Source organism: Equus caballus, chromosome 14, assembly GCF_041296265.1.
Source record: "Equus caballus isolate H_3958 breed thoroughbred chromosome 14, TB-T2T, whole genome shotgun sequence".
In the NCBI taxonomy this organism is placed as follows: Eukaryota; Metazoa; Chordata; class Mammalia; order Perissodactyla; family Equidae; genus Equus; species Equus caballus.
In genome coordinates this window covers 106497016-106522204 of record NC_091697.1, presented here as the reverse complement: position 1 = coordinate 106522204, position 25189 = coordinate 106497016, and the positions used below count along the sequence as shown (strand labels likewise).

At 44.5% G+C, this 25189-nt stretch overlaps 1 protein-coding gene across 31 annotated transcripts in view; it reads left to right on the top strand.

Moving 5' to 3' along the window:
- The first annotated feature begins 1657 nt into the window (after positions 1-1657).
- ARHGEF28 (Rho guanine nucleotide exchange factor 28) overlaps positions 1658-25189 on the top strand; it is a 273620-nt gene continuing 250088 nt past the window's right edge. For 8 of the 31 annotated variants that reach the window (XM_070233448.1, XM_070233447.1, XM_070233441.1 and 5 more), the window contains exon 1: positions 3595-3922. In XM_070233448.1, the coding sequence (XP_070089549.1) occupies positions 3716-3922 (207 nt within the window). In that variant the 5' untranslated portion in view covers positions 3595-3715. Of the gene's footprint in view, positions 1995-3495; positions 3923-13814; positions 13972-25189 lie in introns of those variants that run through there. The other 23 variants (XM_070233463.1, XM_070233462.1, XM_023618193.2 and 20 more) reach the window with 13 other exon arrangements.

The following is a 25189-nucleotide window of genomic DNA, read 5'->3' as shown; positions in this document are numbered from 1 at the left end:
CGTTTTCTTTGGCCTAAAGTTCATCTCTTTTCTTCTAATTTTAAGAGAAATTAAAACATTTCCTTGGCCCCTGAAAGCACTGTGGGCCCCAGGCTCTCAGTCTGCGGTGTCTAGAGGAGAAGCCAGCTTATTTGACAGGCTGTGCCTTTCCTTAGGGAAGACCTCACCCTTAAAACTGGCTGCAAATGGCCTATTCTTTTCTTAAAAGATTGCAAAATACATTTTGTGCATAGCTGGTGCACAATAAATATTGACTAAAAATATTCAAGGGTGTCAAGACTTCTTTTGTAGCAATATGAATATTTCTCTACTTTCTGCTCCTAATGTCTGTTTCCGATCTCTCTTATTTTGCATCTCAGAGCGTGGTCCACAGACGGGCAGCACTGGCACCACCTGGAACTCCTTAGGCATGTGGAGCATCAGCCTCCACTGGACACTGAGTCAGAATTTGCATTTTGATGCCTCTCCAGGTGATTCACACGCACAGGACACTGAAGCACGTTGGCCCGAAATTTAAATAGGATTGTTCATCACTAGTAGAAGTGGATCCCTTGACCTCAGATAATTGAGGGCTGTCTCTTGTGCTTCTCCAGGAGCAATAATTTTAGTTCCCAACTTTGTCAGACCATTGGAATCGCCTGGGAGAGCTTTAAAAAAAAAATCCCATCCCCAGGAGATTCTGAAATAATTGGTCTGGGGTGGGATTGTGGGCAGCAAGGCTGTTGGGTATTTTGTTTGTTTGTTTTGGTGAGGAAGATTGGCCCTGAGCTAACATCTGTTGCCAATCTTCCTCTATTTTGTATGTGGGACACCGCCACAGCATGGCTTGATGCGTGGTGTGTAGGTGCGTGCCCGGGATCCGAAATCAGGAACCCCAGGCCACCACAGTGGAGCCTGCAAACTTAACCACCACATCACTTGGCCGGCCCCTGTTGTTTTCTTTTTAAAGCTTCGCAGGTGATACTAATGTGCAGACAGAATGAGAACTGTGGGCATTTTCCCACAAGATTTGTGCCCTGGTTTCCATCATGCTGGCCTCTTTTCTCTCTGTTCCTTGACCTTCTCAGCCTGAGCAGCCAAGGGTACAATCCTCCGAGTTTCTCACCTTGGAGTCTGACACGCTCTATTAATTATCTCAAAGCTCTGAAGTGTTCTAATATATCCATACTCTGAAATATTAATTGCCACAATTTCCTTCATCCTTAGAGGAAGGGGATTAATGTGTCCCATAATCCCCTTCAGTCATTCAATCCTCTTAATGACAGTAGATACTATTCTTATGTCCATTTTACAGATGGGGAAATGCAGGCTTAGAAGGTTGAATCTTCCCAAGGTCATCCTATTCCTAATTCTGAAACTTGTCCCCCATCCCCACCCCCCCACCCCGGCCCCACCTAAGTCTATCATCTTCTAGAATCATGCTTTTATTTAGGAAACACTGGTAATTTCCTAACTCAGACGGCCAAACATTAGATTCATAATTATTCAATCTTTGAGAATTATTGGCAAAGGAAATAGAATGAAGAGCAGGAAAGAATTAGGCAGATAATAGAATTCGGAGCAGTTATAATCCATTCAAGAAAAGTTAGAAAATTGATATACATTTTCATTCCTGCGTAACTGACGTGATACCTCACTTAAAAAACAAATACTAAATACTCCAGAGCTGGGGTCTCTACCAACATCACATACTCCAGAGGCGCCCTGTGTAAGGCCTGTGAAATTACTTGGGTAACAGTCTTTGTCCTTGAAATGACAAGTTGAAAAGAGGATAAGGACCTGTAAGGTCCAGCATGTGACAGCGAATATAATCAGGTGCTAGATTGTACGGTAAGAGGTTTCAGCTTTGTCAAAGTCCAGAGGCTGGCGGGGACCAGGACGGCGAAGGCAGGATTTATGGAGGAGGTCTGTCTGCAGTGAAGTCTGTAAGGATGCAGACTAAACAACTAGAAAAGACGGCCGAGCCGGGACACTGGCGTAATACTCACCAGGAGGTAAGAATTTTCCCAACTGAATTACGAACCCGATTTCCTGCTGGCTGACTGTCCTTGTCCGGGGACTGAGAATGCGTAGTCTTTGACTTCTAAATCTACGCTGTCCCAGCCAAGCTCAGCACTATCTCAGTGTCCCGAGTGACCTCTATCTGGAGCACCAAAATCAATCAGATCCTGAGGGTTATTTACACAACCAAGAACTCCCTGCCTCAGACACTCAGGCTTCTTTGAAGGCTGCTCGAGTACACTTTGCTTAAAATCAGAACCTAGAGAAGTTGAAAGCCTCTTACTTATTTAAACATTGGTCAAGCACAGTGCTTGCGAGCAAGCGGGAAAGCTGCAGACAGCATGGTTTGATCCCTGGCTGGTGAGGGTCCACAGCCACGGGTTCTGCTCGTCTGTTTTGTCTTACTGGGGAAGGAGTTTTGGGGTAACTTCTTACAATACTTGTTCCACCTCTCCCGTTTTCTTATTTTTTTCTATCTACATATCTGACAGAATTAATGAAGAAAAAGGTGTGGGCAGGAAGAAAATAAAATACACAGAGACTCAATCCTAGTGATGTGGAAAAGGAGAGTAACAACAAAGGCGGCTAACGCATCAAGGGTTTTGCTCATCAGAGTTTGGAAACCATTTTTGTCTGGTGTGTTGATCCAGTGGATCTCCAGTAGACATTTTAGGGTTGGAACTATTTTTCATTTTTGAGAATATTATTGTTTTTATTTTTATTTTGAGTACCTTGAAGTCCTGGCAATGGGCAGGGACTTTTTTTCTTTAAATGACCGTGCCTGAGGCCAGGCCTTGGGTTCCCAGCTGTGTGCAGTGGCGGAAGCTGGGGTCGCAGCATGGGTCAGGGTTCAGTGCCAATTTGGGGCCCCGTTATTAAGGCAGAACGCGGACCTTCGCCTTGGAACAGAGCTGAGGACTTCAGCCCCAGGACGGCGGTTTCTTGCTCTCTTCTTTGGTCCAGCCTCAGGAGCTCCATCAGCAAGGTGGAGTGGGCAAAGTGAGGACGGGAAGGGAGGTGGAAGCGGCCAGGGCCGGAGAGGTGATGGGGACAGCTGCTGGGGAGGCGCGCTCCTTTCTGGCGCTCGGGCTACACCCCTGTCCTGGTTTTGGGGTGGCAGGTCTTCGCAGGAAAGACAAAGCGGAGACTCAGGGTAATTGCAAGAAAAGTCAAATCGGTAATTTGGCTGTTAAAGCTGCTGCCAGGGTCTGGAGTGTGTTTTCTGAAGGTCTGGGCGAGGGAGAGGCTTCTCGGCTTGGGGCCGTGGTCCGCGCTAACTGGACAAGCGCGGCGGGTGGAAGAGAGCCGCTCTCGCAGGTTTGGGGCGCGAACAGGTTGTTTGCACTCCAACCTGTGAACGACGCTGCCTTCCAGGGAGCCACCTGCGGCGGAGTGCGGCTCGAGGCTCCGGGCCAGGCGCTCGGCCTCGGAAGGACAGGGCGTCTGCCGCCTTGTCAGGCACACGGGGCCCTGTTAGGTCGCAGGTGGGGCGGCTTTGGGAGGAGGACAGCCTGGGCCTCCCCCGAGCCCCGCACAGCCCCTTCCTCGGGCGGCGCCCGAGCGAGGCCGCGGGCCCCGGGGCGCAACCCGGCCTCCTCCGGGGCCCGGCGCCCGGTGCCGGGAGTCGGGGCGAGCCGGCCGCCCGCGGAGGGAGGGGAGCGAGGGGCGGGCGCCTCGGGTTTCCTCCCGGAGCCGCCGGCGGGCGGGCCATGTGATGCGGCCGGGAGGGGCCGGCGCGGAGCCAGCGGCAGCCGGCAGGCGCGCAGGAGGGCGGCCCCGCCGCGGCGCAGCCCTGGGGCCCGAGCGCCGCCCCGCCCGCCCGCCGGGCGTTGGCAGCTGCGGGAAAGCCGTCCCGGCTCCGGGCGGCCGGGCAGGGGGGCCGCGCCTCGCTGGGCTGGAGGCTGCGGGGCCACGGCCGCAGGTGAGTGCTCTCGGGGGCTCTGCGCCCGCGTCGCCCCGCAGCCCGGGGGGGACAGTGCGGCTGCCTCCCGGGGTGCGCGCTCGCCGAGCTCCTCTCTCCGGTCCCGGGGCCGCGCGGCCCGCAGAGCTGGAGAGGGTGCCGTGCGGGCCCGGCGGCGAGAGGGAGGGCGCCCCTCCCGCTCCCCGGGGACGGCAACAAGTGCACGCGGCTGCGCTGCCTGGCGCGGCGGCAGCTGCGGGGCGCACCGAGGAGGCGGCGGCCGCCGCTCCGGCGACCCGGGATGGGCGCGTGGAAGCACCCTCCCACCGCGGCGCTCTTGCGGGGAGAAGGGAGAGCCTGCAGAACTGAGGTCTCCGCTCCCCGTCGGTGCCTCGGCTCCGGGGTGAGGGTGCGTGGCGCGGCCGGGTCCCTGGAGAGCAGACCAAGCGCGAGCTCTGGACGGGAGCGCTAATGTTTCTTTCGTGCGCAAACATTTGCTGTATTTCGAAAGGCATCTATAGATATCTCGGTTGGCGGTCAAAATTCTGTCGGAATTCCTTATGCTTATTTTTTGGCTTTGTTTGCTCCTTGAAAGCGGGGGTGTGGGTGATGGTACCCCAACCTTCCTGTGTTTGGAGTTCCCACGTGTGATAAGGATGCCTGTGCTGGGCCGAGACGCCATCCTCACCTGTGGAGGGCTGTGTGGGAGCTGGGCGCTCAGGCCGCCTTGGAAACCCAGCTCCGGTTTCCCGGACACCAGTTAGATTTTCAGGAGAGAATCCATCTCCCTGCCTAGGAGGCCAGGCGTCCCCTCTATTGGTTACTGCCGGGTGGGTGGAGGAAAGGCAGCGACATCTGTGTGTGCACCTTCTCCCTCTCTGACCCCTGCCTGGGTCTCCCCAAATCTCCGCAAGCCCAGGGTCATGGAGGTGTACCACCAGGCCGCGCCGCTTGGGTAAGAAAAGTGAAAAACGTTTGGAAAGAATCCATCCTTTGGGGTCCCGGGTTTTCTGAAGCTTTGTCGTCTTGTGTTCCTAGGCCCTGAAGCTGTCGGGGGAAGCACAGTCCCATTTTCACAAAAACGAAATCAAAGACCTGTCCTTGTTGGTTCTGCAGGTTGCTCTTCGCACAGGAAAATCCAAGCAGAGTGATAATAATGTCACCGGGGAGGTTTCTGTATGTCTGTCCTGGGTTTTTATAGACACGTTCTTCAGGCACACGAGTATCTGCCTAATCTTGCTTGATGGCCAAGCTAACCCCTTTGGAGTATTTACAGAAAAAGAAATGAATACTGCAAAAGCCTTCAGAATTTTTTAATACAACTTGTATTTCAATGTAATGTTCTGATGTGGGTTTTCTATGTGATTATTGTGGTCATGAACTTTGGTCAAATAGGAATTTGGATATCTTCAGACCTCATAGTTTGTAGTTGGGGAAACTGAGGCACAGAGCCAGCTATTGGGTGTGTGACTCAGATGAATGCCCTGGCTAATGGGAGAACTGAGAACAGAGAATCCGTGTCTGTCCTGCTTTTGACTGTGTTTTCTTCCTTATCAAAACCACAGAACCTGGCCGGCCAAGAACAGGTTATGTAACAGGTGTGTCGTTAGGCTTGCCTTTGAAGCACCTGTCCTGCCCTTTAAGCAGTTTAGAAACACTTAAGGGGAAAGAGGAAAATGGCAGTTGGTAACTAAGGCTCTGTGTTATTTTATCAGAGGCCACAGTTGAGTTTCACACCTTTTTAAAATCACATGAATACTGTAGAAGAATCTGAAATATTCTCTTGTGCTCTTATAAGAAACTACTCTTGCGGCTAAAACTTAAATTGGGCAGGAATTTCAGGTGAGCTCTGATACATGACCTCCTTTAATACATGCCATGTGAGAAAAGGAAATGTTCTAAGCAAGTATTAACAAATAGTGGGATATAATACTACTTTTATATTGAGTGTTCTATACAAAATTGGCAACCACTATTTTGGTACTTAAGCTCTCACTTCAAGTCCTGTCAGAGTTTTTGACCAAGTGCTGACTCCCCAGAAAAAAGATTAATGATATAAATGTTGGAAAATGCTTTATGCTTGGGGCCTGGCTAGGATGGTACTGCACAGAGCCCAGATTGCTTTCAAACCCCTAGGCTGACTGTAATTTTATTAGACTTTAATTTACTGATCAGATATGAGAGATCTGGTTTATGTAGGTCTTGTCTAATTGCATTTGTATTTATGTTGCTTTAGTGGAACAGAGAAGCTATGGGATATTTTTTCCCTGTGACTTTAAATAAGGTTTGTTATGAAGTGGTGGGTTAAGCTGGGGAACTCCTATTGAGAGTTCTAAATTAAAAAGTGTTGTATTTGAGATGCACCAAATTCAGGGAATTTTGCCCTGTTAGAGTTGTACTGTAAACATTATGCCACCCTGTAGGGCTTGAGTCCAGATCCCTTACCTGGACAAAGCTGGACTTAGAGATATTTTCTTGCTTAAGCAGTGCGGGTCAGGTCCTATACCACGGAGCATTTTGCCCCGATTGGGTGAGACTCTGTCACTTTCCAGCCTCTCTAATCCTTCATTCTTTTGTTGTTGTTCTGGTATTAAAAAGTGCTCAAAAGCTCAGAGCAGCGTCATTCTGCTGTTCCCCTGTTTTGACAGCCTCTCTCATGCTCCTCTCCATATTTTCTTCCTTTATGGTCACTGAACACATATCTGTTGGGGGCCTCCCATGTGCCTGGCGCTGGTCTTTGCTTTACTTCTCTGGACTGTGGATTTCGTGTCTAAGGCATTCTCTTTCTGGCTTTAGAGTTTTTACGTTTTGTTGCGTTTGCACAGTGGGCTTCTGCACCCTCGAGGCTGGGACATCTGGCTGGTAAATAAGTCACGGAGCTTTGACGGTGGATCTTCTCGGTTGACTGTGATTTTTCTCTTGAAATTTGATCTTAGGCACAATTGTAACTTATTTCTACCATCATTGCTCCTGGACTTCTTCTCCTGAATAACCAAGATAATGAGATCTGACATTTTTAATATGAGGGAAAGTGAAAAAATAATCGAATATTGGGTGTTTGTTCTGGTGCTCTTGGTTTCGAACACATCAAAAATGTGTTTTTATTCATTTTCAGAGGTGTTTTCTCTTAATCTCTTCCTAAATTTATTAATTTGAGGTTTGATTTCTGTGGAAAGTTACTGTAAAAGTAATGTTTCTCCAATAGCAGAAGAGCCCCTCTTGTACCCGCGAGTGGGGCCAGCACAGGTGGAGGTGGGCAGCGACGCCTTCACTGGCTTCACCAGCGCGTCTGGAAGAGACCCTCCTCAGCCCCGCCCTCACGTACGTCCTCCCTGTTTCCAGGGGCAGGCTTTGACTGGTGGGCGCATGAGCATTTTGCCCTTTAAAAAATGTTTTAAATGTTAATATGCCTTATTTCCTTCATAAATACATCCTCTTGACTTAATCAACAGATGGTGAAGATGTTGCACATATCAATGAAATTTATGGTTGAGCTCTTAAATTCATCATTGGACACTAGCGGCCATGCCCCTGTGCTGAAGGCTTGCTCTTGCTCTTCTGTCGCTTATAACTCAAAGGAATTATCTTTCCTGAACTCTAACAGGCTGGTTAAGAGTGGGGACTCTGGAGCCGGACTGTCTCGCTGGGAGCCCTGGCTCTGAGTGCCTCTCTCTACCTGAGGTTTACCATTGTGACCTGCCCCCTCCGGTCCTTGTGAGGAGTCACTTAATTAATGTACAGAGAGCCCTTCTGGAAGCCTGGCAGACAGTAAGTGCCAGAAAATGCCGGTGGTTCTGTCTATAACAAATGGAAAATAGACAAAGGGTGGCAGCTTTAGCAGGCTATCCAGGTTGCAGGAGGCGGTGAGATGTCAGTGTGACCTCGGGAAAGCACCGAGGCTGGGAGTCCGAGGCAGCGATGGAGACCGCCTGTGACACCCAGCTGTGTAACCTGGGGCGAGTATGACCCTCTCTGGGTCTCAATTTCCTTATCTGGTGAAACGGAAAGGAGTGGATTGGTGGTCGCTAAAGACCTGCCTGTTCTAACATTCTATACATTCATGAAATTTGAAAGGGGGAGGACATATGTCAGCTCAGCCTTTCCTGTCTTGGGCAGCGCTGCCAGCAGTGTCCCATCCGCAGGGTCAGGACAGTGCTGGCAGAGGCAGGCTGGAAGCATTTGGAAGGACCATGAACTTACTGTTGCCTCACCTTGATCACCAGACAGTCATTGGGTTGAAATGACTTGGAGTTATCTTTCTGGACTTAGTCCAGACAGATTTCAGACCTGAAAGTCTGGGTCCCACCCATGCGGGTCATGGGCTGCCCTGCGCCCTGTCTCCTGAGGAGCCCCCATGTGGAAGAGGGGGTGTGTGGCTCTGGGAAGATGCAGACAAGTGGGCTGATTGTTTCTGAATTTCATGATAAAAACTTCCACACTGATTCGCAGGAAGACGTCAGCATTGGCCTTCGCAGGGATGCTGTAAACTAGGACTTGGAGCAAAGGAGCTCTCCTTAGGGATTGTAAGCATTGGTGAAGATCCGGAGGTTTTCCTTCCACTGGACGGTTCAGGCAAAGTCGCTCTGGGGCAAATTTCTGTCTTTTCCCCTAATGACCCTTGTTTATTATCTGCATTGTCAACTGGTTCTTTGTCAACTGTTTCTCCTTTTCTTTTTCCATCAATCTCCTGGTTTGCTGTAGGACCAGGCATTAGAGTTTCAGGTGGTAGGGGGTGCTCAGTGATTCATGAGATTGTGGGATGTTTGCACCCCTAACCCGGGATTCCAAGTTCAGTGGAATCGCCTGGGTTCAGAATCTCCCAAGGGGTCCTGATGTCATTTTTTGAGAAGGTAATACAGCTGATTTTGTGGCGACTTCCCTAACCTTGAGGGGTCTCTGGCACTCTGCATCTGGAAGCATCCAGGGAAGGGTGATGCCTGCCTTTCTCGTGATATTGCTTTTATGCCACCGGCTGTCCCATCCCCTGCTGCCTCCCTTGTGAACCCTCCACTTCCGTTAGCCGGGACCAGTAAGTGCCTGTGGAACATGCCAAGTGCTTCCTCACCTCTTTGACTTTGTTCGAGACAGGCCCTTTGCCTCTAGCTAAAGTCTATGGCGGTCCTGGCAGCAGGCTCAAACTACCTTCTCTCTGAATCCTTTGACCAACTAAGTAGCAACTGAGCTCTTTCCTTTCTGAACTCCTGTTATCCTATTGCTGGTACCTCGCATATATCACTTGCCATCTGCCCCTGATTCATTATATGCTCCTGTGTGTAAGTCTCAACTTTCCAACCTGACCTTAAGTCCACTGATGGCAGGGACCCTGATTTAAGCAACTTTGTAGGGTGCTCAAAGCAGAATATATATATGTTGGTTGGTTGATTATTTTTGTTAACTGTTGTGTCAACAAGTCCTGGGTTACTGCATCCCTGCAGAGGCTAATGGTGATGTTTTCCTGCATATCAGATGTGGGTTGTATTGGAAAATATTGGGATGCAGGGGAGGGAAGGTGACTGTGTCTTGGGAAGTTAGACGGCTCGTCCTTCTCATTTGTAAATAGGACACTCCCAGAACTCCGTTAGGAAACTGTACGCTCTGTCTGGGGCAACGGGTGAAAATTCTTGGTTAGAATCGGGTCTTAGGAAGTTTTTCTCTAGTTTCTAGTAAATGCACAGTCCCCCCTTGCATGCCTCTGAGTAGCTGACCATTTGGATACTGTCCTTGAATCCTTTCAGTGATGGGGACTAATAGCCATAAAGATATCCCAGGCTATCTTTGTTTTTTTTCCCTTCAACTTTATTGACAAATAGTTGTATGTACTTGAAGTGTACAATGTGGTGGTTTAATAGACATGTATGTTATGGAATGATTGCCAAGATCAGATAATGAACACATCCATCACCTCACAGGGTTAACTGTTTTTTGTGTGTGTGTGTGTGTGTGGTGAGAACACGTAAGATCTACTCCTAGAAACTTTCGAGTATACAGGACCATATTGTAAACTATAGTCACCATGCTGTACGTTAGATCCTCCTCAGAATTTGTATTTATAGGTCAAAAGGTAACAGACTTTTAGTTATATCTCCCCATTTCCTCATTCTCCCAGCTGCTGGCAACCACCATTTTATTGTTTCTATGAAATTGGCTTTTGTTTTTTTAAGACATCACATTATTGATATCATACAGCATACAGTATTTGTCTTTCTCTGGCTTATTTTACTTAGCAAGCATAATGCCCTCCAGGTTCATCCATGTTGTTGCAAAAGACAAGATTTCCTTTTTTATGGCTGAATAATATTCCATTGTGTACATATACCACATTTTCTTTGTCTGTTCATCTGTTGATGGACAGTTAGGTTGTTTCTGTGTCTTGGCTATTGTGTATAATGCTGCAATGAACATGGGATTGTAGATACCTCTTTGAGATAGTGATTTCGTCTTGTTAGGATATATAACCAGAAGTGGGATAGCTGGATCATATGGCAGTTCTATTCTTAATTTTTTGAGGAACTCCATACTGTTTTCCATAATGGCTGCGCCAATTTACATTCCCACCAGCAGCACACCAGGATTCCCTTTTCTCTACATCTTCACCAGCATTTGTTATGCCTTGTTTTTTGAGACTAGCCATTGTGACAGGTGTGAGGCGATATCTCATTGTAGTTTTGATTTGCATTTCCCTGATTAGTGATGTTGAGCACCTTTTCATGTACTTGTTGGCCATCTGTATGTCATCTTTGTTAAAATGTCTATTCAAGTCCTCTGCCCATTTTTAAAGTCAGATTGTTTGTTTTTTTGCTATTGAGTTGTATGAGTTCCTTATATTTTGCAGAGTAACCCCTTATCAGATAGATGGTTTGCAAATATTTTCTCCCATTCTGTAGGTTGCCTTTTTATTTTGTTTTGCTATGCAGAAGCCTTTTAGTTTGACGTGGTCTTACTTGTCAATTTTTGTTTTTGTTGCTTGTGCTTTTGGTGTCATATTGAAATATCGTCACCAAGACCAAAGTGGAGGGGCTTCTCCCCAATGTTTTTTTCTAGGAGCTTTATGGTTTTGGGTCTTACCTCTAAGTCCTTAACCCTTTTTGAGTAAATTTTTGTGGGTGATGCGAGATAGGGGTCCAGTTTTATTCGTTTGCATATGAATATTGAGTTTTCCCAGCACCATTTATTGAAGAGACTGTCTTTTCTCCACTGACTACTTTTGGCTCATCTTGCAAATATCAGTTGACCATGTATGCATGGGATTATTTCTGGGCTTTTGATTCTGTTCCATTGGTCTGTTTGTTTGTTTTTTGGTGAGGAAGATTCACCCTGAGCTAACATCTGTTGCCAATCTTCCTCCTCTTTTGCTTGAGGAAGATTAGCCCTGAGTTAACATCCATGCCAGTCTTCCTCTACTTTATATGTGGGTCGCCACCGCAGCATGGCTGACAAGTGGAGTAGGTCTGCACCTGGATTCTGAACCTGTAAACCCAGGCCACCGACGTGGAGCATGCAGACCCCTAACCACTTGGCTGTGGGGCTGGCCCTGGTCTGTTTGTTTTTTATGCCAGGAACATACTGTTTTGACTACTGTAGCTTTGTAATATAGGTTGAAATCAGAAAGCATGATGTCTCCAGCCTTGTTCTTCTTAAGATTGCTTTGGCTATTTAGAATCTTTTGTGGTTCCGTACAAATTTTGGGATAGTTTTTTCTATTTCTGTGAAGGATGTCGGTGGAATTTTGACAAGGATTATGTTGACTCTGTAGAAGGCATTGGGTAGTATGGACATTTTGACAATATTAACTCTTTGATTCATGAACATGGACATCTTTCCATTTGTATTTTCAGTTTCTTTCGTCAATGTCTTACAGTGTTTGGTGTATAAATCTTTCACTTCCTTGGTTAAACTTATTTCTATGTTTTCAATGCTAATGTAAATGGGTTTTTTTGTTTGTTCGTTTCTTCAGATAGTTCATTAATGTATAGAAATGCAACAGATTTTGTATGTTTTATATCCTGCAACTTTACTGAGTTTAAGTCTAGCAGTTTTTGAGTGGAGTCCTTAGGATTTTCTATATATGTGATCATGTGGAGCCAGCCTGATAGCCTAGCAGTTACAGTTTGGCACGCTCCACTACGGTGGCCCCGTGCTTGGTTCCCGAGCACAGAACCACACCAGTTGTCTGTCAGGGTGGCCCAAGTAGAAGAACCAGAAGAACTTACAACTATGCACAACTGTGTACTGGGGCTTTGGTTGGGGGGAGGGGAAGAAGAAGAAAAAAGGAGGAAGATTGGCAACAGGTGTTAGCTTAGAACGAATCTTCCCCTGCAAAAAAAAAATCATGTCATCTGCAAACAGAAAACTTTACTACTTCCTTTTCTATTTGGATGTCTTCTGTATTTTTCTTCTTGCCTAATTGCTGTGGCTAGGACTGCCAGTACTATGTTGAATAGGAGTGGTGAGAGTGGGCATCCTTGTCTTGTTCTGGATGTTGGAGGAGAAAACTTTCAACCTTTTTTTTTTTTTTTAAAAAAAAAAAAGATTGGCACCTGTGCTAACATCTGTTGCCAATCTTTTTTTTTTTTTTTTCCTCCTTCTCCCCAAAGCCCTCCATTGTATATTGTAGTTCTGATCCTTCTGGTTGTGGCATGTGGTATGCCACCTCAGCATGGCCTGATGGGCAGTGCCATGTCTGCACCCAGGATCTGAACCAGCGAAACCCTGGGCTGCTGAAGCAGAGCATGTGAACTTAACCACTCGACCATGGGGCCGGCCCCTAGCTTTTAACCTTTTGCCCTTGAGTATGATGTGGGTTTGTCATGTCTGACCTTTATTATGTCGAGGTATATTTGTCCTATATCCAATTTGTTGAGCTTTTATCATGAAAGGATGTGGACTTTTGTCAAATGCTTTTTCTGCATCTAATGAGGGGATCATGGTTTTTGTCTTCCATTCTGTGAATTTGCTGTATCACATTTATTAACGTGTGTGTGTATTTTTTCTTGATGTGGGTGTTTATTGCCGTAAGCCTCCTTTGAACTGCTTTTGCCGCACCTCATAAATTTTGGTATGTTGTATTTCCATTTGTTTGATTCAAGATATATTTTGATTTCTCTTTTGAATTCTTCTTTAACCCATTGGTTGTTCAGGAGTGTGTTAATTTCCACATATTTGTGATTTTTTCCCCCCCAGTTTTCTCCCTGTTATTGATTTCTAGTTTTATACCATTGTGGTTGGAAAACATACTTGATATGACTTCAACCTTCTTAAATTTGTTAAGACTAGTTTTGTGACCTAATGTATGATCCATCCTGGAGAATGTTCTGTGTGTGCTTGAGAAGAATATGTATTCTGCTACTGCTGGTTGGAAGGTTTTGTGTTGTTTGTTAGGTCCATTTGGCCTACAGTGTAGTTCAAGTCCATTATTTCCTTATTGATTTTTCTGTCTGGATGATCTATCCATTCTTGGAAGTGGGTTATTGAAATCCCCTATTATTGCATTGCTGTCTATTTCTGCCTTCAGTTCTGTTAATAACTGTTTAATATATTTAGGTGCTCTGATATTGGGTGCACATATAATTATTATATCCTCTTGATGAATTAACCTCTTTAACATCATAGAATGAGCTTATTTGTCTCATTACAGCTTTTGACTTATTTTGTCTTATACGTAGAGCCACCCCTGTTCTCTTTTAGTTTCCATTTGTGTGGAATATCTTTTTCTGTCCTTTGACTTTTAGCCTGTGAATGTCCTTAGAAATTGAGTCTCTTATGGGTAATGTATAGTTGGGCCTTGTTTTTTAAATCCATTCAGCCTCTCTTCTTCTTTTAACTTAAACCATTTACATTTAGAGTAATTTAGGATAGTTATTGCTGAGATAAGGAGGAACCATGACATTTTAACTGTTTTCTGATTGTTTTGTAGATCCTTCATTCCTTTCTTCCTCTCTTGCTGTCCTCCTCTGTGAATTGATGAGGCTTCTTGGGATTCTCCTACTGTCCTTTTCCCTGTGGGGCAGATTCCCTCCGAGGGAATCCTTCTTGGCATCCACCTGCTCTGGGCTTAGCGATGGCTGATGGAGGTAAGATGCTCCCTCTGCTTTTCTGTGCGGCCATCCCCAGTTTTTGAGCTCCATGGGGTTTCTGCTGCTGCCTTGTCATCATGCAGACCTTTCCCACAGCTATCTTTGTTGGTTTGTAGTTGTCTGTTGTTGTCGTTTTTGTGAGGGGATGAACGTTGGGACCTCTTAGTCCTCCGCCTTGCTGACATCACCTCCTCCCCCCACTAGTTTATCTTTGGAAAACTTGGGCTGTTAAAGTTAATTTGGGGGACAATTGTTTGTATCACAGCTCTGCTGCTTGGGGGCCGTTCTGAACAATTCTCTCTCATGACAGTCCCTTACATTTTTGAAAATTGGTTGCATATTCTACCTTCAAGCCTTCTTTTATTTAAGCTGGAAAAGAAAAGTCTGTCTCTTCAGCCCATGCTAAGTGATGTGGTTTTTGAATCTTCTCACCACCCTGAATACTGAACATATTCCAATTTGCTATATTTTCCTTAAAGCATAGTACCTCCCCATGCCATCTGACACGGGCCGCAGTAGAACCATTCCCAGTCTTGCTGGAACCCCCTTCTTCCAGGGAAGCAGTGAAGCCTCATGGTTAAGATTACTGGTTGCAAATCGGAGACTTGAGGAAACTTACAGCTCCGCTCCTTTCTACCTTGTCTTCTAAGTTACCTAAACTCTTAGCATCAGTTATACCTGTTTCTCTCATAGGTTTGTTATAAGGGCTCACTAAGATAGTCGATGTCAAATGTTTAGCACAGAACCTGGGATAGAATAATTTCTCAAACAAGGGCGTTCCAACTCTGGTACTTCTAAGTGGAGTCATTGACTCTCGATGTTCAGTCATCTCATAATCACCAAGTTTGTTTTTACACATGTTCTCTGGAGCGCCATCTCCTCATTCATGGGCTCGTGCAGTTGGTTTCTTAGTCCCTTGAATAGACCTTAATATTTATCTCAAACTTATTTTCCTGTATGTGACCATTTGTTCTGGCTTTTCAAAGTCTTTTAGATTGTTTATAAACCTGTCATTCACTGTCCTATTTTTTCCCCAGGTTTTCCGTAGGCTTAATACGCATTTCTTTAATGCCTTAAGGAAACAATAAAACTATTATCCAGGCTGAGGTCTCAGGCAGAGCAGTTTGTGTCTATACAAACTTCACCTCTGATGTTTACCAATTTCAGGTAGAGTTGTTCAACTAATTACTCTTATTTGTACTAGCATCTCATTCTTCATCTTCCATCTTGTCATAAGGATATATACTATGTCCAACAAATCTACTGTATCTACTATATGGAGTTACCAGTGTAGGAACCACGTAATGGAATGGGGTTATTCTCAAGCGACTTCTTTTTGGAGAATCCACATGGCTCCAGGTAGCCACTGCTGCTTCCTCAGGCACTCAGATGTCAGCCCTCTAATAATCTGCTCTAGGATCTGGTTTAGGATCAGCATGAAGCTCCTTCTGTCTATAGTTTGTAGAATCTGCCTTTCTGAAAGTTCAAATGCCCTGCGCCTGTCTCCTGTATTTGAATCCTGTCATTCTCCACAGTTCCTGGTAGATTATGGTTAGGAAATCTCACAGGAGTCTTCCTAGCCTGGCCTGTCCGCAGCCTGGAACTTATTCAGAGCAGCCTGATGCTTTCTTATGATGAACTTTCCCACTTACAGATGTTTGTTCTGCCCTCTTCAACTGCAAAATCACTCCCCTCCAAGAGGAGCAAAATTTCAGTGGGCGCTGAGTTCTTCTTCCCACCTTATCATCGGTCCACACTGTATCACCAGTCCTGGGCAGACCTGTTTATCCCTTCCTTTATCATTCTGACTTAAAAATAAGTTGAAATAAAAAGCCTGTCCTTAGTTTTTTTTGGCAACCTCAGGTCATTTGGGATTTTAATCTATCTGACATAACTCTTAAGAGCGTGACAGCCTGATTATGAGAAAAAGAGACAGGGAGGAGGATAAAAACAAAGCCATTCATTTTGTTATTTGTACGAGTGGAAAAATAGCATAAAGCTGTGGACTGGGAGGCCTGGCTGCAGTTTGCAGCTCATTGAGCGTAATGATCTCTATGTATCTCCATAGAATCTGTATCCTTTCCAAAAGGGAGGTCTCTGGTGTTATTTCTGTGAACTGTGATTTCTTCAGATAGCAACTGCATTGACTGTTAACATTTGGTGGAGGTAGAATTTGGATGGGTGTGGTGGGGGAATTAAGACCCAGGGTCATCATGCTATGGAAAGTGTAATCTATCTCCCTTTTGTTAAAAAAAAAACAAAACAAAAAAACCACCTTTATGTGTAAGGAGTAGCTCATCTAACTCTTCAGCCTTGCCTGTCTTGGAGCTGTCAGCTTTACAACTTCTCAGAGTTCTCAGGGGCAGATTTCTGGAAGTTGCTTTCATACCAGTTCCCACAGCCTCTCAGACTCAGCGAGTTTCCTGCTGGCCACACCCCATTCTTGGAGGCGAGAGACAGCACAAATCCATTACCAATGTTTTAATAGGTTTTTAATTGATGGATTCTTAGAGGAATCAAATAGAAGTATTTCTCTTAAATGGTATGTTTCTTGTCACATTGTTACATAAAATAATTGCGTATTGTTTCTTCTCCTGTTCGATCACCAGAACTATTGATAACCTGCTATTGAATATGGAACAGTGTCAAGAAATTTTAAAGTCTCAGCTATGGGAATTCGAATTATTCCTTGATGTTTATTTAGAAAGGTTCCAGTTTGGACAGAAATTGTTTATGAGACAAAGATCTCATGTCCTTTGTTTTTTTTTTTTTTTTTTAGCCTTCTTAGAAAAATATTTTGAAATCTTATGTAAGAAGATGTAAGAAATCTATTTCACATAGATTAGGTTGTTTTGCAACGAAACAATCTGGGTTATCTTCATAGCTACAGAAAGTCTCAAATTAGCTTTTCACTTGGCTTCCTTGTTTTACAAAAATGGGAATTTTTGCTAGGGAAAATTCAACTTTACCACAACTAGTCTAAGGAAAGTCTCATCTCTATGGGAATGCCAAGTGTGGTTTGGATATTGGAGGATGTGCCTTTTTGCAAATTGATATGACATGTGCCTGTCTCCTGTTTGAGTCCCTCTGTCATTCTCCACACGTCCTGATGGATTATGGTTGGAAAAGCAGGTTTCCTGGGCTCTTTGGGCATTAAAGTAGAATAAGCCTTTCTTTTTCCTTTCACCTTTGTAGTCGGAGCTTTATCTTCACTGGCTGTTATGGCGTCTTTGTGGGGAAGCAGCAGCAGCAATTAGAAGTTGACAGGATGTCTGGAGTTAAATGAATTTAAGAACAATCTTGTTAGTGGGTGTTGGACATGATTTGCTGGTGTTTGTCCATTCGTTTTAAGTTTGGTAGTAGACTGTGTGCAAGAGAAAGTTGTTTTTTTCTTTTTTTCCAAAAAGACTTAATTTGACTTTGACAAAGGCTGGACCAAAAGCAGAATTTGGGTTGAAATCTTAGCACTGCCACTGACATCCTGGCTGAGTTGTGTCACCTCTCCGGGTCCTGGTGACCTCATTTGAAACTTGAGGGGCTGGCCAAGTCCTACTCCACGGTGCATCCCATCTCTCCTCTTGTGTTTCCTTGGAGGTGAGGATGGTGTCTGAAGCCTTGCTGGGCTTACCAACAGGATGCTTGGTTCCCACAGTGCCTTCAGACTCTTGACTGGCAGCATCTAAATTGCTCAGGAAGCTGGGTTTGACGACGCTGCTTGAGTGTTGCGTCCTTCCAGGGAGAAACGCCTGCTCATGCCCTCAGCTTTTCCTGTCACTGCAGCTCACGTTATTGTTGTGTGAATGCTTCATGAGCGGTGAGGTGGAATCAGCCAGTAATAATCTAGTAATTATTTTTAATTGAATTTTAAGATGACTGAAAATGGGTATTAAGTTCATTTTAGCAGACGGAACTTAATGTACCTACCTCCATCTGGACTGGGTGGAGAATGTGCCCTGAAATGTAGGGCATTTTTGATAAATGTTGGTTTTCAGCGAAAATAAAGCCATTTCTGATGGTTCTCTCTCTCCCTATCCTCCCCCTCCGTCTCCTCACTCTCTCTTTCCTCACCTCCCTCCCCACTTTCTCTTAAGAAACTCGGTGATTTCACAATTTTTTAAAAAAGGTGTAGTAAACTTCTAAAACCTCCAGTTTTTCATGTAGCTCCTGACCTGGTAATATTAAAGAAAGTAAACTTGTGACATTTTAAGGCATGACAGCCCTCTACTTCCCACAGAACCTCAAGGTAGAGATATCCTATGATATTGGTGACTTGGACGTTGGGCGTTATCCTGTTTGGGATTTTACTTGCTGCGTGTGGGGGCTCTAAACCCTCTTATCATCCGGGAGTTCTTTCTACAGCATCCCCACGCCCGTGGAGGTTGTGGTTGGGATTTGGAGAATCGTATTGAGTTTTGAGCCTCTGTTGAGTTGTTTGGCTGGTAATTACTGTGAGACAGGCATATACTGGGCGCTGGAAGCTTGGAGATAAGAGGCTTGGCAATAGCTTTTGAAGAGCTCTCAGTGCTGCCAAATCAGCTATTAAAGCAAATAAATGTATTGTGATGTGGAAATGGTGTGGGGCAGGGCATTCTCAGCAGCCTGAGTGAAGGCGTTTTTCTGGGAGCCCTACTTGGTGTAATGGGGGTTGAAGTATTGTCGAGTTCTCGGTTTTCTTGCTGTTATGGTGTGCCAAGTGTAGTCTATATCGTGAATAGGTGTTGGGTTCAGTGATACAACAACAGAAGTGAATTTAAGAAATAATAATAATAATTAAGAATTTTAATAAGTCTGTGTATTTCATCTTAGTTCATACATATAACTGGAGTGATCATATCTTTCAAATGTCAGAATTCAACCACAAACTCTTGCACTTGCTTTAAAACTTTTATTTATTAAACTTATATAATTGTGCTAATTAAAAAAAAAACTTTCCAATTTGGGCTTATAAATAAATTAAACATTTGAAGTAACTATTGAGGGGGGAGAGAAACTTGGATATTATCCAACAGAAAAGACTGTTCTTTACTATTCCACTTTGATCTGGCAATATGCCTGTAATCACTTTACATCTTAAATTTGTATGGAAAAACCTAGCTTTGTATATATTTTTTCTAACTACAGACACTTGGGAATTTAAACAGTTCTGTAGAATTCTGGAGATGTTTGATCAAAGTCTTGGTGTTCTGCTTGACTTGTCAAGAGTGAACGGATTCTGCTGTTCTTATTTTGGGGGGACAATTCTCCAATCCAGGGCTAATTGCTCCTCAAGTCTGAATTACATCGATGGCCACAGCTTCAGCCAAAACTGAACTAGGGGAGGTAAATGATAGTGCCTTATCTCACTCTAGTGACATTAAACAGCACTGTTGTGAATACAGTGAGTACATGCTGGTTTTAATTTATTTTGGGACACAGGGTCATTTGAACAGCTTGGTACTTAAAAAACTCAGTCTGTTCCACAACTGAATATTGCTAAACTTATGGAGCATTTAAAGTCACATAGCATTTAAAAGATACTAATCGAATGAATCACCATCTCACGTGTTGTTTTGACAGGAAGTGTATCATGTCTCAATAATTTCCTTAAGATTTTTTCCTGCCAGGTGCCTGCGTTCTTCTTAACTTATTCCCAGAGAATTTCAAATATGTAGTGGGTTTCCCCACTGGTACACTTTCACAGTTCCTTCCTTTCCTTCTCTAGGGTGGCCAGTGCTCTTCTGTTTGGATGATTTGAAGGCTTATTACAGGAAAGAGAGTGGGTAGCTCTTCTGGAGACTGGTGTCCAGCCAGGATGCCTTTGTCTGGTGAGCAGTTCTTCTTGGCTCCAGCATGTAGAGCTGTACAAAGCAGGGGTGAAGACGTGCCTGTTGACCCCGTCTAAGGCCAGATGTACGTGAAGCAGTGTTCATTTACGGGGGGATTACAGGGGATTTTCTTTTTCTATTTTGTATATATATATATATAATTAAACACAATTTCTTTTTCTTTTCTTTCTTTTTTTTTTAATAATGAGCATGAGCTACCTTGAAATAAAACAAATTAGAAAAGTGAAATATTTAGGAGGTATTTATTTCAGGCAAAGTGCTATGCAAGGCAATCTGAGGGCTGTGAAGTTTGTCACAGCTCCTGACTGAGGTGAGGGCGTCCAGGTCACCCCTCACAGGGTGGTTCATGTGGTGGCTGCTAGGAGAGGTTCTGGTTTAGTGCTCTGAGGTGCTTAGAGCTGGGGGCTCCGGGGGTGGGGCGGGGGGACCAGTGGGTGAAGCAGCCGTTCTTGGCCTGTAGCATCTTCTGGTGGAAGTGGGCTCAGAAATCTCCTTTTCCTGAATTAGCAATTACACGGATGTGTGCAAAGGATTTTTTAAAATTTTTTTTAAAGATTTTACTTTTTCCCTTTTTCTCCCCAAAGCCCCCCCGGTACATAGTTGTATATTCTTCGTTGTGGGTCCTTCTAGTTGTGGCATGTGGGACGCTGCCTCAGCGTGCTTTGATGAGTGGTGCCATGTCTGCGCCCAGGATTCTGAACCAACGAAACACTGGGCCGCCTGCAGCGGAGCGCGCGAACTTAACCACTCGACCATGGGGCCAGCCCTGGAATTTTTAATTCAGTAACTTGTGCAGCTGTTGGGAACATTTGTGTGTTTGAATATTTGTGTCAGTACATTTCTGACCAGTAAAAGTGTGTGTGTGCACATATATCATAACTAAATTTATATACATTTTGTTACTATAACAAGGACACGTTTGAAGTTTCTATTGATCAGTGAGTTATCAGGCACAGCCTTTTATAGTCTGCTTTATTTTTTTTATGACTTAAAACTACTGATTTACTAACTGTTTTCTTTCTTTAGTAGGATAAGTTTATGGTTGATATCCCCTGTTCTTTACTGAATATGGAATTATTGCATTTTAATTGCAAGTGTATAATAGGTAACTTCTTTTAAATAAAAATGACAGTGGTTTCTCCCTCGAGGGGTCTCCCCTTTCTTGGGGTATAGGATTCCGCAGCACAGAGTGAGCCTGGCCTCACTGGCCACCTAGAGGCGGGTGACTTCGTAGTGCCGTCCATGTCTCACTGAAGACTGCAAACAGATCGGCAAGCGGGGTGCTCTTAGTCGGGGCTGACATTTACACAGTTAGGCGCAGTCCTGCCACGCACATTGGTGTAAGCTTTTAACTGTGTTTAGAAAATTAGTTTTCTGTGTTACACTTTTGACATTTGTACTTTTTCTTACTTAGGACTAATAAATTGGTTTGCCAATAAATGGTATTCTTTTTCTACACAATCAATAATTTGATAAATGTTAACATAGTTGCTATCTCATTTTTGTATCGTTAATGGGGCTGAATGTCAAAACCACAATATGCTTGGGATGAGATGCACAAACAAGAAATAGTTAGCACTCTTGAAGATGGCAGGTCGGGGGCACCAGCACTGCAGTCCGCTGGTGATGGGGGCTGGGCCTGAGTGGACACTCTGGACCCTGGCTCCTGCCCTCGTCCCAACTCTCTTCCTTGGATTCTTGTCTGCATGCCTCATGCAGGATCAGGCATGTACTTGGTCACAAGCCCATAAGCAATGCTCATACTCCAGTCCTCAATTTCCTCATCCGTCACATTCTGCGACTCAATGAGCAACATAGAATGGTCACGTGTGCGGTGTGAAAAGCCCCTAAGTCAAGCAGCTTCATTAAGTATACTTTATGTGCCTTGTGTCAGAGTGCCATTTAGCTATCAGCTTGGCGGAGCCGTGATATTTATGGTGTCAAACAGAATTGCAGCCAGCAGAGGTCAACTGATCATATACTCTGTCTAAGCAGAACTTTCTTCTGTGTCACTAATGCTAACAAAAGAAAAAAACTAAAAGGAAGAAAGAAATTAGTTTCTCTAAGCCAGTTAAGGGTTTATTAACAGGTCATTTTTGCTTAAAATGCAGGTGCTCTCACTTAGTCTCAAAACTGAGCTTGAGATTGGGGTGCAAGCCTGGCGTGCCTCGAGGTGAGTGTGCCTCCAGTGTCCATGTCCCTGAGGTGGGCTGATACCAGCCTCCAGATAAAACTGAGTAGTTTACAGATCAAAGGAAGTTATCGGTGGAAGTGCTTTGGAAAGTTTAAATAATGTATAAATGTAAAACCAAAACCCATTAAATGGTAGCTCTGCACAACTATTGATGGCATAGATTTATTCTTGTTGTAAATACCCATGTGGTAAGGCAGTGAATGTGACCAGCTGGCACCGTGCCAGCTCCTGCATCTTTTTGTTAGCTGGGTACTTCTGCAGTTAGTAACGTGGAAGAAAAATGTGGAGCCAATTCAAATCAGGGGAGGAAAGTCTCAAAGAGGCCTGTTGTGAGAAAAGGGGCTAACGAGTGGCCGCGTTCTGGTAGGGATCCCTGGTTCTGTACTTGAGGTTGCAAAAAGTGAAAAACAAAACCCTCAGAAACGACTGCTTTTCTTTTCTTCCATTGTTTAGCTGGAGTATAAAGCCACTTGAGAAAGCATTAGAGAGGCATTTTATTAGACCATAAATCCCCCTTTCAGGAAAAATACCACCGAAAGAGGTTTTTGTGAGTACTTGTCTCCTATTGCTGGGAATATATACATTTAAATGGTTTGTAAATATTTTCCTCTTTCATTAAGAAGTAAAGTTTCAGGGGCCCAAGCAGTGATCTCTTCTAATCCTTCAGAGCTGGTGACAGAAAGACCCTTCTCTTGGACTTGTGGTCTGATGGCGAGGTGACTGCAGGGTACAGAACTTACTTTTGCTTGTCTCATCTGGATTTGGAGTCACGCTCAATTGTAACAATAACACCATTGTTTGATCGGTTGACTTTTCCATGCTGGAAACATTTGGGGCTAAGTAACGTTGACTGTCCCGGAGTCTTGAGTTGCTGTGCCTCCCTGGGGAGGATCTGGTTCTTTAACACATTTCCCAAAATTCTCACTTCTAGGTCTTCAGGGCGCCAGTGGGCGGGCACATAGTGTTCCTGCTGCAGAAGATGGGGACTTCTCTTAATAATTAGTGTGTGATGGCCATCGGCCACAGGAGATAGAGCCACCATGTAAATGTCTTTGTGCACTTGGAAAAATGAAGCTTCTGAGGTTTATCCAACCATCCAAGCAGTCCGTGTAGCATCTGAGGGCCCTATTACAGGGAGTTCGGGCGAAATTTTCATCAGCTATAGAAAGGCCTCTTTGTGTAATTTGGTTTGGAGTTCTGAAGTTTGATACTAATAATGAAGATGATGATGATCATCATCATTTGTCAATTACTGTCTCTTTGTTCCGTACGGTGCTTGAGCCTTGTGCACATTGTCTTTATTTCCTGCAACCACCTCACCATCTGTGTTTTACAGATGAGGACATTAAGGAGATGAGGGCTAAGCAGCCTTGTCTGGTTCCAGCTGTTTGTCTGTTGACCCCTGGTCTGTGGGACACCTTTCTTCACTTTCCCGTGGTGCCTCTCAGAAGGCCTGGAGGGGACTCCAGTTTGTCCACATGACGCAGAGAGCAGAGGAGCGTGTGCTCTGATCAGCTGATCCAGAGCGTCCTCCCTGCCTCTACATCTTCAGGTCTGTCTTCATAGAGAAAGTGACGCCTCATCTTTCACACTTGTTACGATTTGTACAGGACACCTGTCTGTGTTTGAGGATCCGATTTTACATGGCTTGTCATCCTAAATCTTTCCACGGTGAAAAATAGTTTTTCAAAAAATCTTTTCCCTAGAGTTTAACATGCTATCTATTATGATGTCTAGGTTCATGGCTGTTTCTTAGAGGAAAAGCTCCAGACTTGGCACAATATTCTAGACCCAGAACTCTGACCTCTCAGTGCCTGTGCTGTTTCCAGCGCTCCTGTGCATCCAGGAGGCTGTTTGCATTTTAAGAGTATCGTGTTGACCTTGAGGGTGCCTTCTCATTTAGTCACTCCCAAGGGTTTATCTGTTTGCTTTGTTCTACTCCCTACCACTCTATACTTCTTTGACCTTGATTCTGTCCCCTTCAGGCTTTTCAGTTTCCAGGGGCATCCGGGGGGTGGGCATGCCCCCATCCCCCCACCCGGCCAGGGTGCAGAGGAGGGGGAGCATTTCTGCAAAAAAACACTTTAAACTAGATTTTAATCAGTCTTACTATCGCCATTCACCAGCAATTCTAAACATTATCGGTTCATGTTGGTTCTGCCTGAAAAATCCTTTTGTTGATCTTAGTTCTACATAATGGCTGCAGTCAATGTTCTATTTTAATATCTATGTAAGCTTCAAATTACCACATTTTAATGACTTATCCTTTAATAGACATTCAACATGGAGCTTAATTCGGACAACTCCCATTTTTATAGTTGGACCCAATATGTGCTACCTGAGTTTGTTCTGAGAGTATATTCAAAGATTTGGCATCGTTCAAGCTTGCTTCAGTACCAGTTTGTGTGTCCGATCTCTGTGATACTGTTTAACAGTAGATTTGAAGTAAGAAATGATAGCAGAGTGATGGTAAAAACCAAGAAACAAAGCTTGGGTGACTTAAGTTCTGTTATTCTGTGTGGCACGTGGAGTTCCTGTGTTTAAAACGTAAAGCAGCGGAACAGTGAGAGTTGTGAGTTTTAACATTTTTGTTTTGTCGGTGAACATTTTATCTGAAATATTTTATTGTATTTTAATAATGCCTTTCAAATTGAAATTTTAAAAATTGTTTGGAACTGAAAGATGAAGGAAAAGCTGTATGACTGGCACAATTTAGTTGCTGAATTTATTATATCTTTGAGAGGTGTCTAAGAGTTTTAATTATTTTTGCTTTTTTTTTTTTTCACTGACGTGATAATATATTTGCAGTTCAATAAAATAAGATTTTCATGACATTTCTTCTCTGGACATTATTATGCATTTTAAAATTAAAAATTTTGTCCTAGAGAAGAAGGGGATGGCAAATGACCTGCTTTGGTATCAAGTACCCCAGCGCTGCCCCTGCTGGGATCGCTGTACGTGTCACTCCTGTATCTTCCCATCGTGGGTTATCTGCGAAGTTAGTAGGAATCTAGGTCACAGAGAAGCATTTAAAGTAGCAGACCCCGAGTTACTGTTAGTGGAATTCTTCCCCTGGTCGCCACTATGTTCCCTGTGGCTCAGGCACCCCCATTTCTGGGGGGTTACTGTAGTGGCTTCCTAACTACAGCCCCTGTTTCCGGGCGCCCTCTCCCTGTCTGCACCCTCACACCATCCA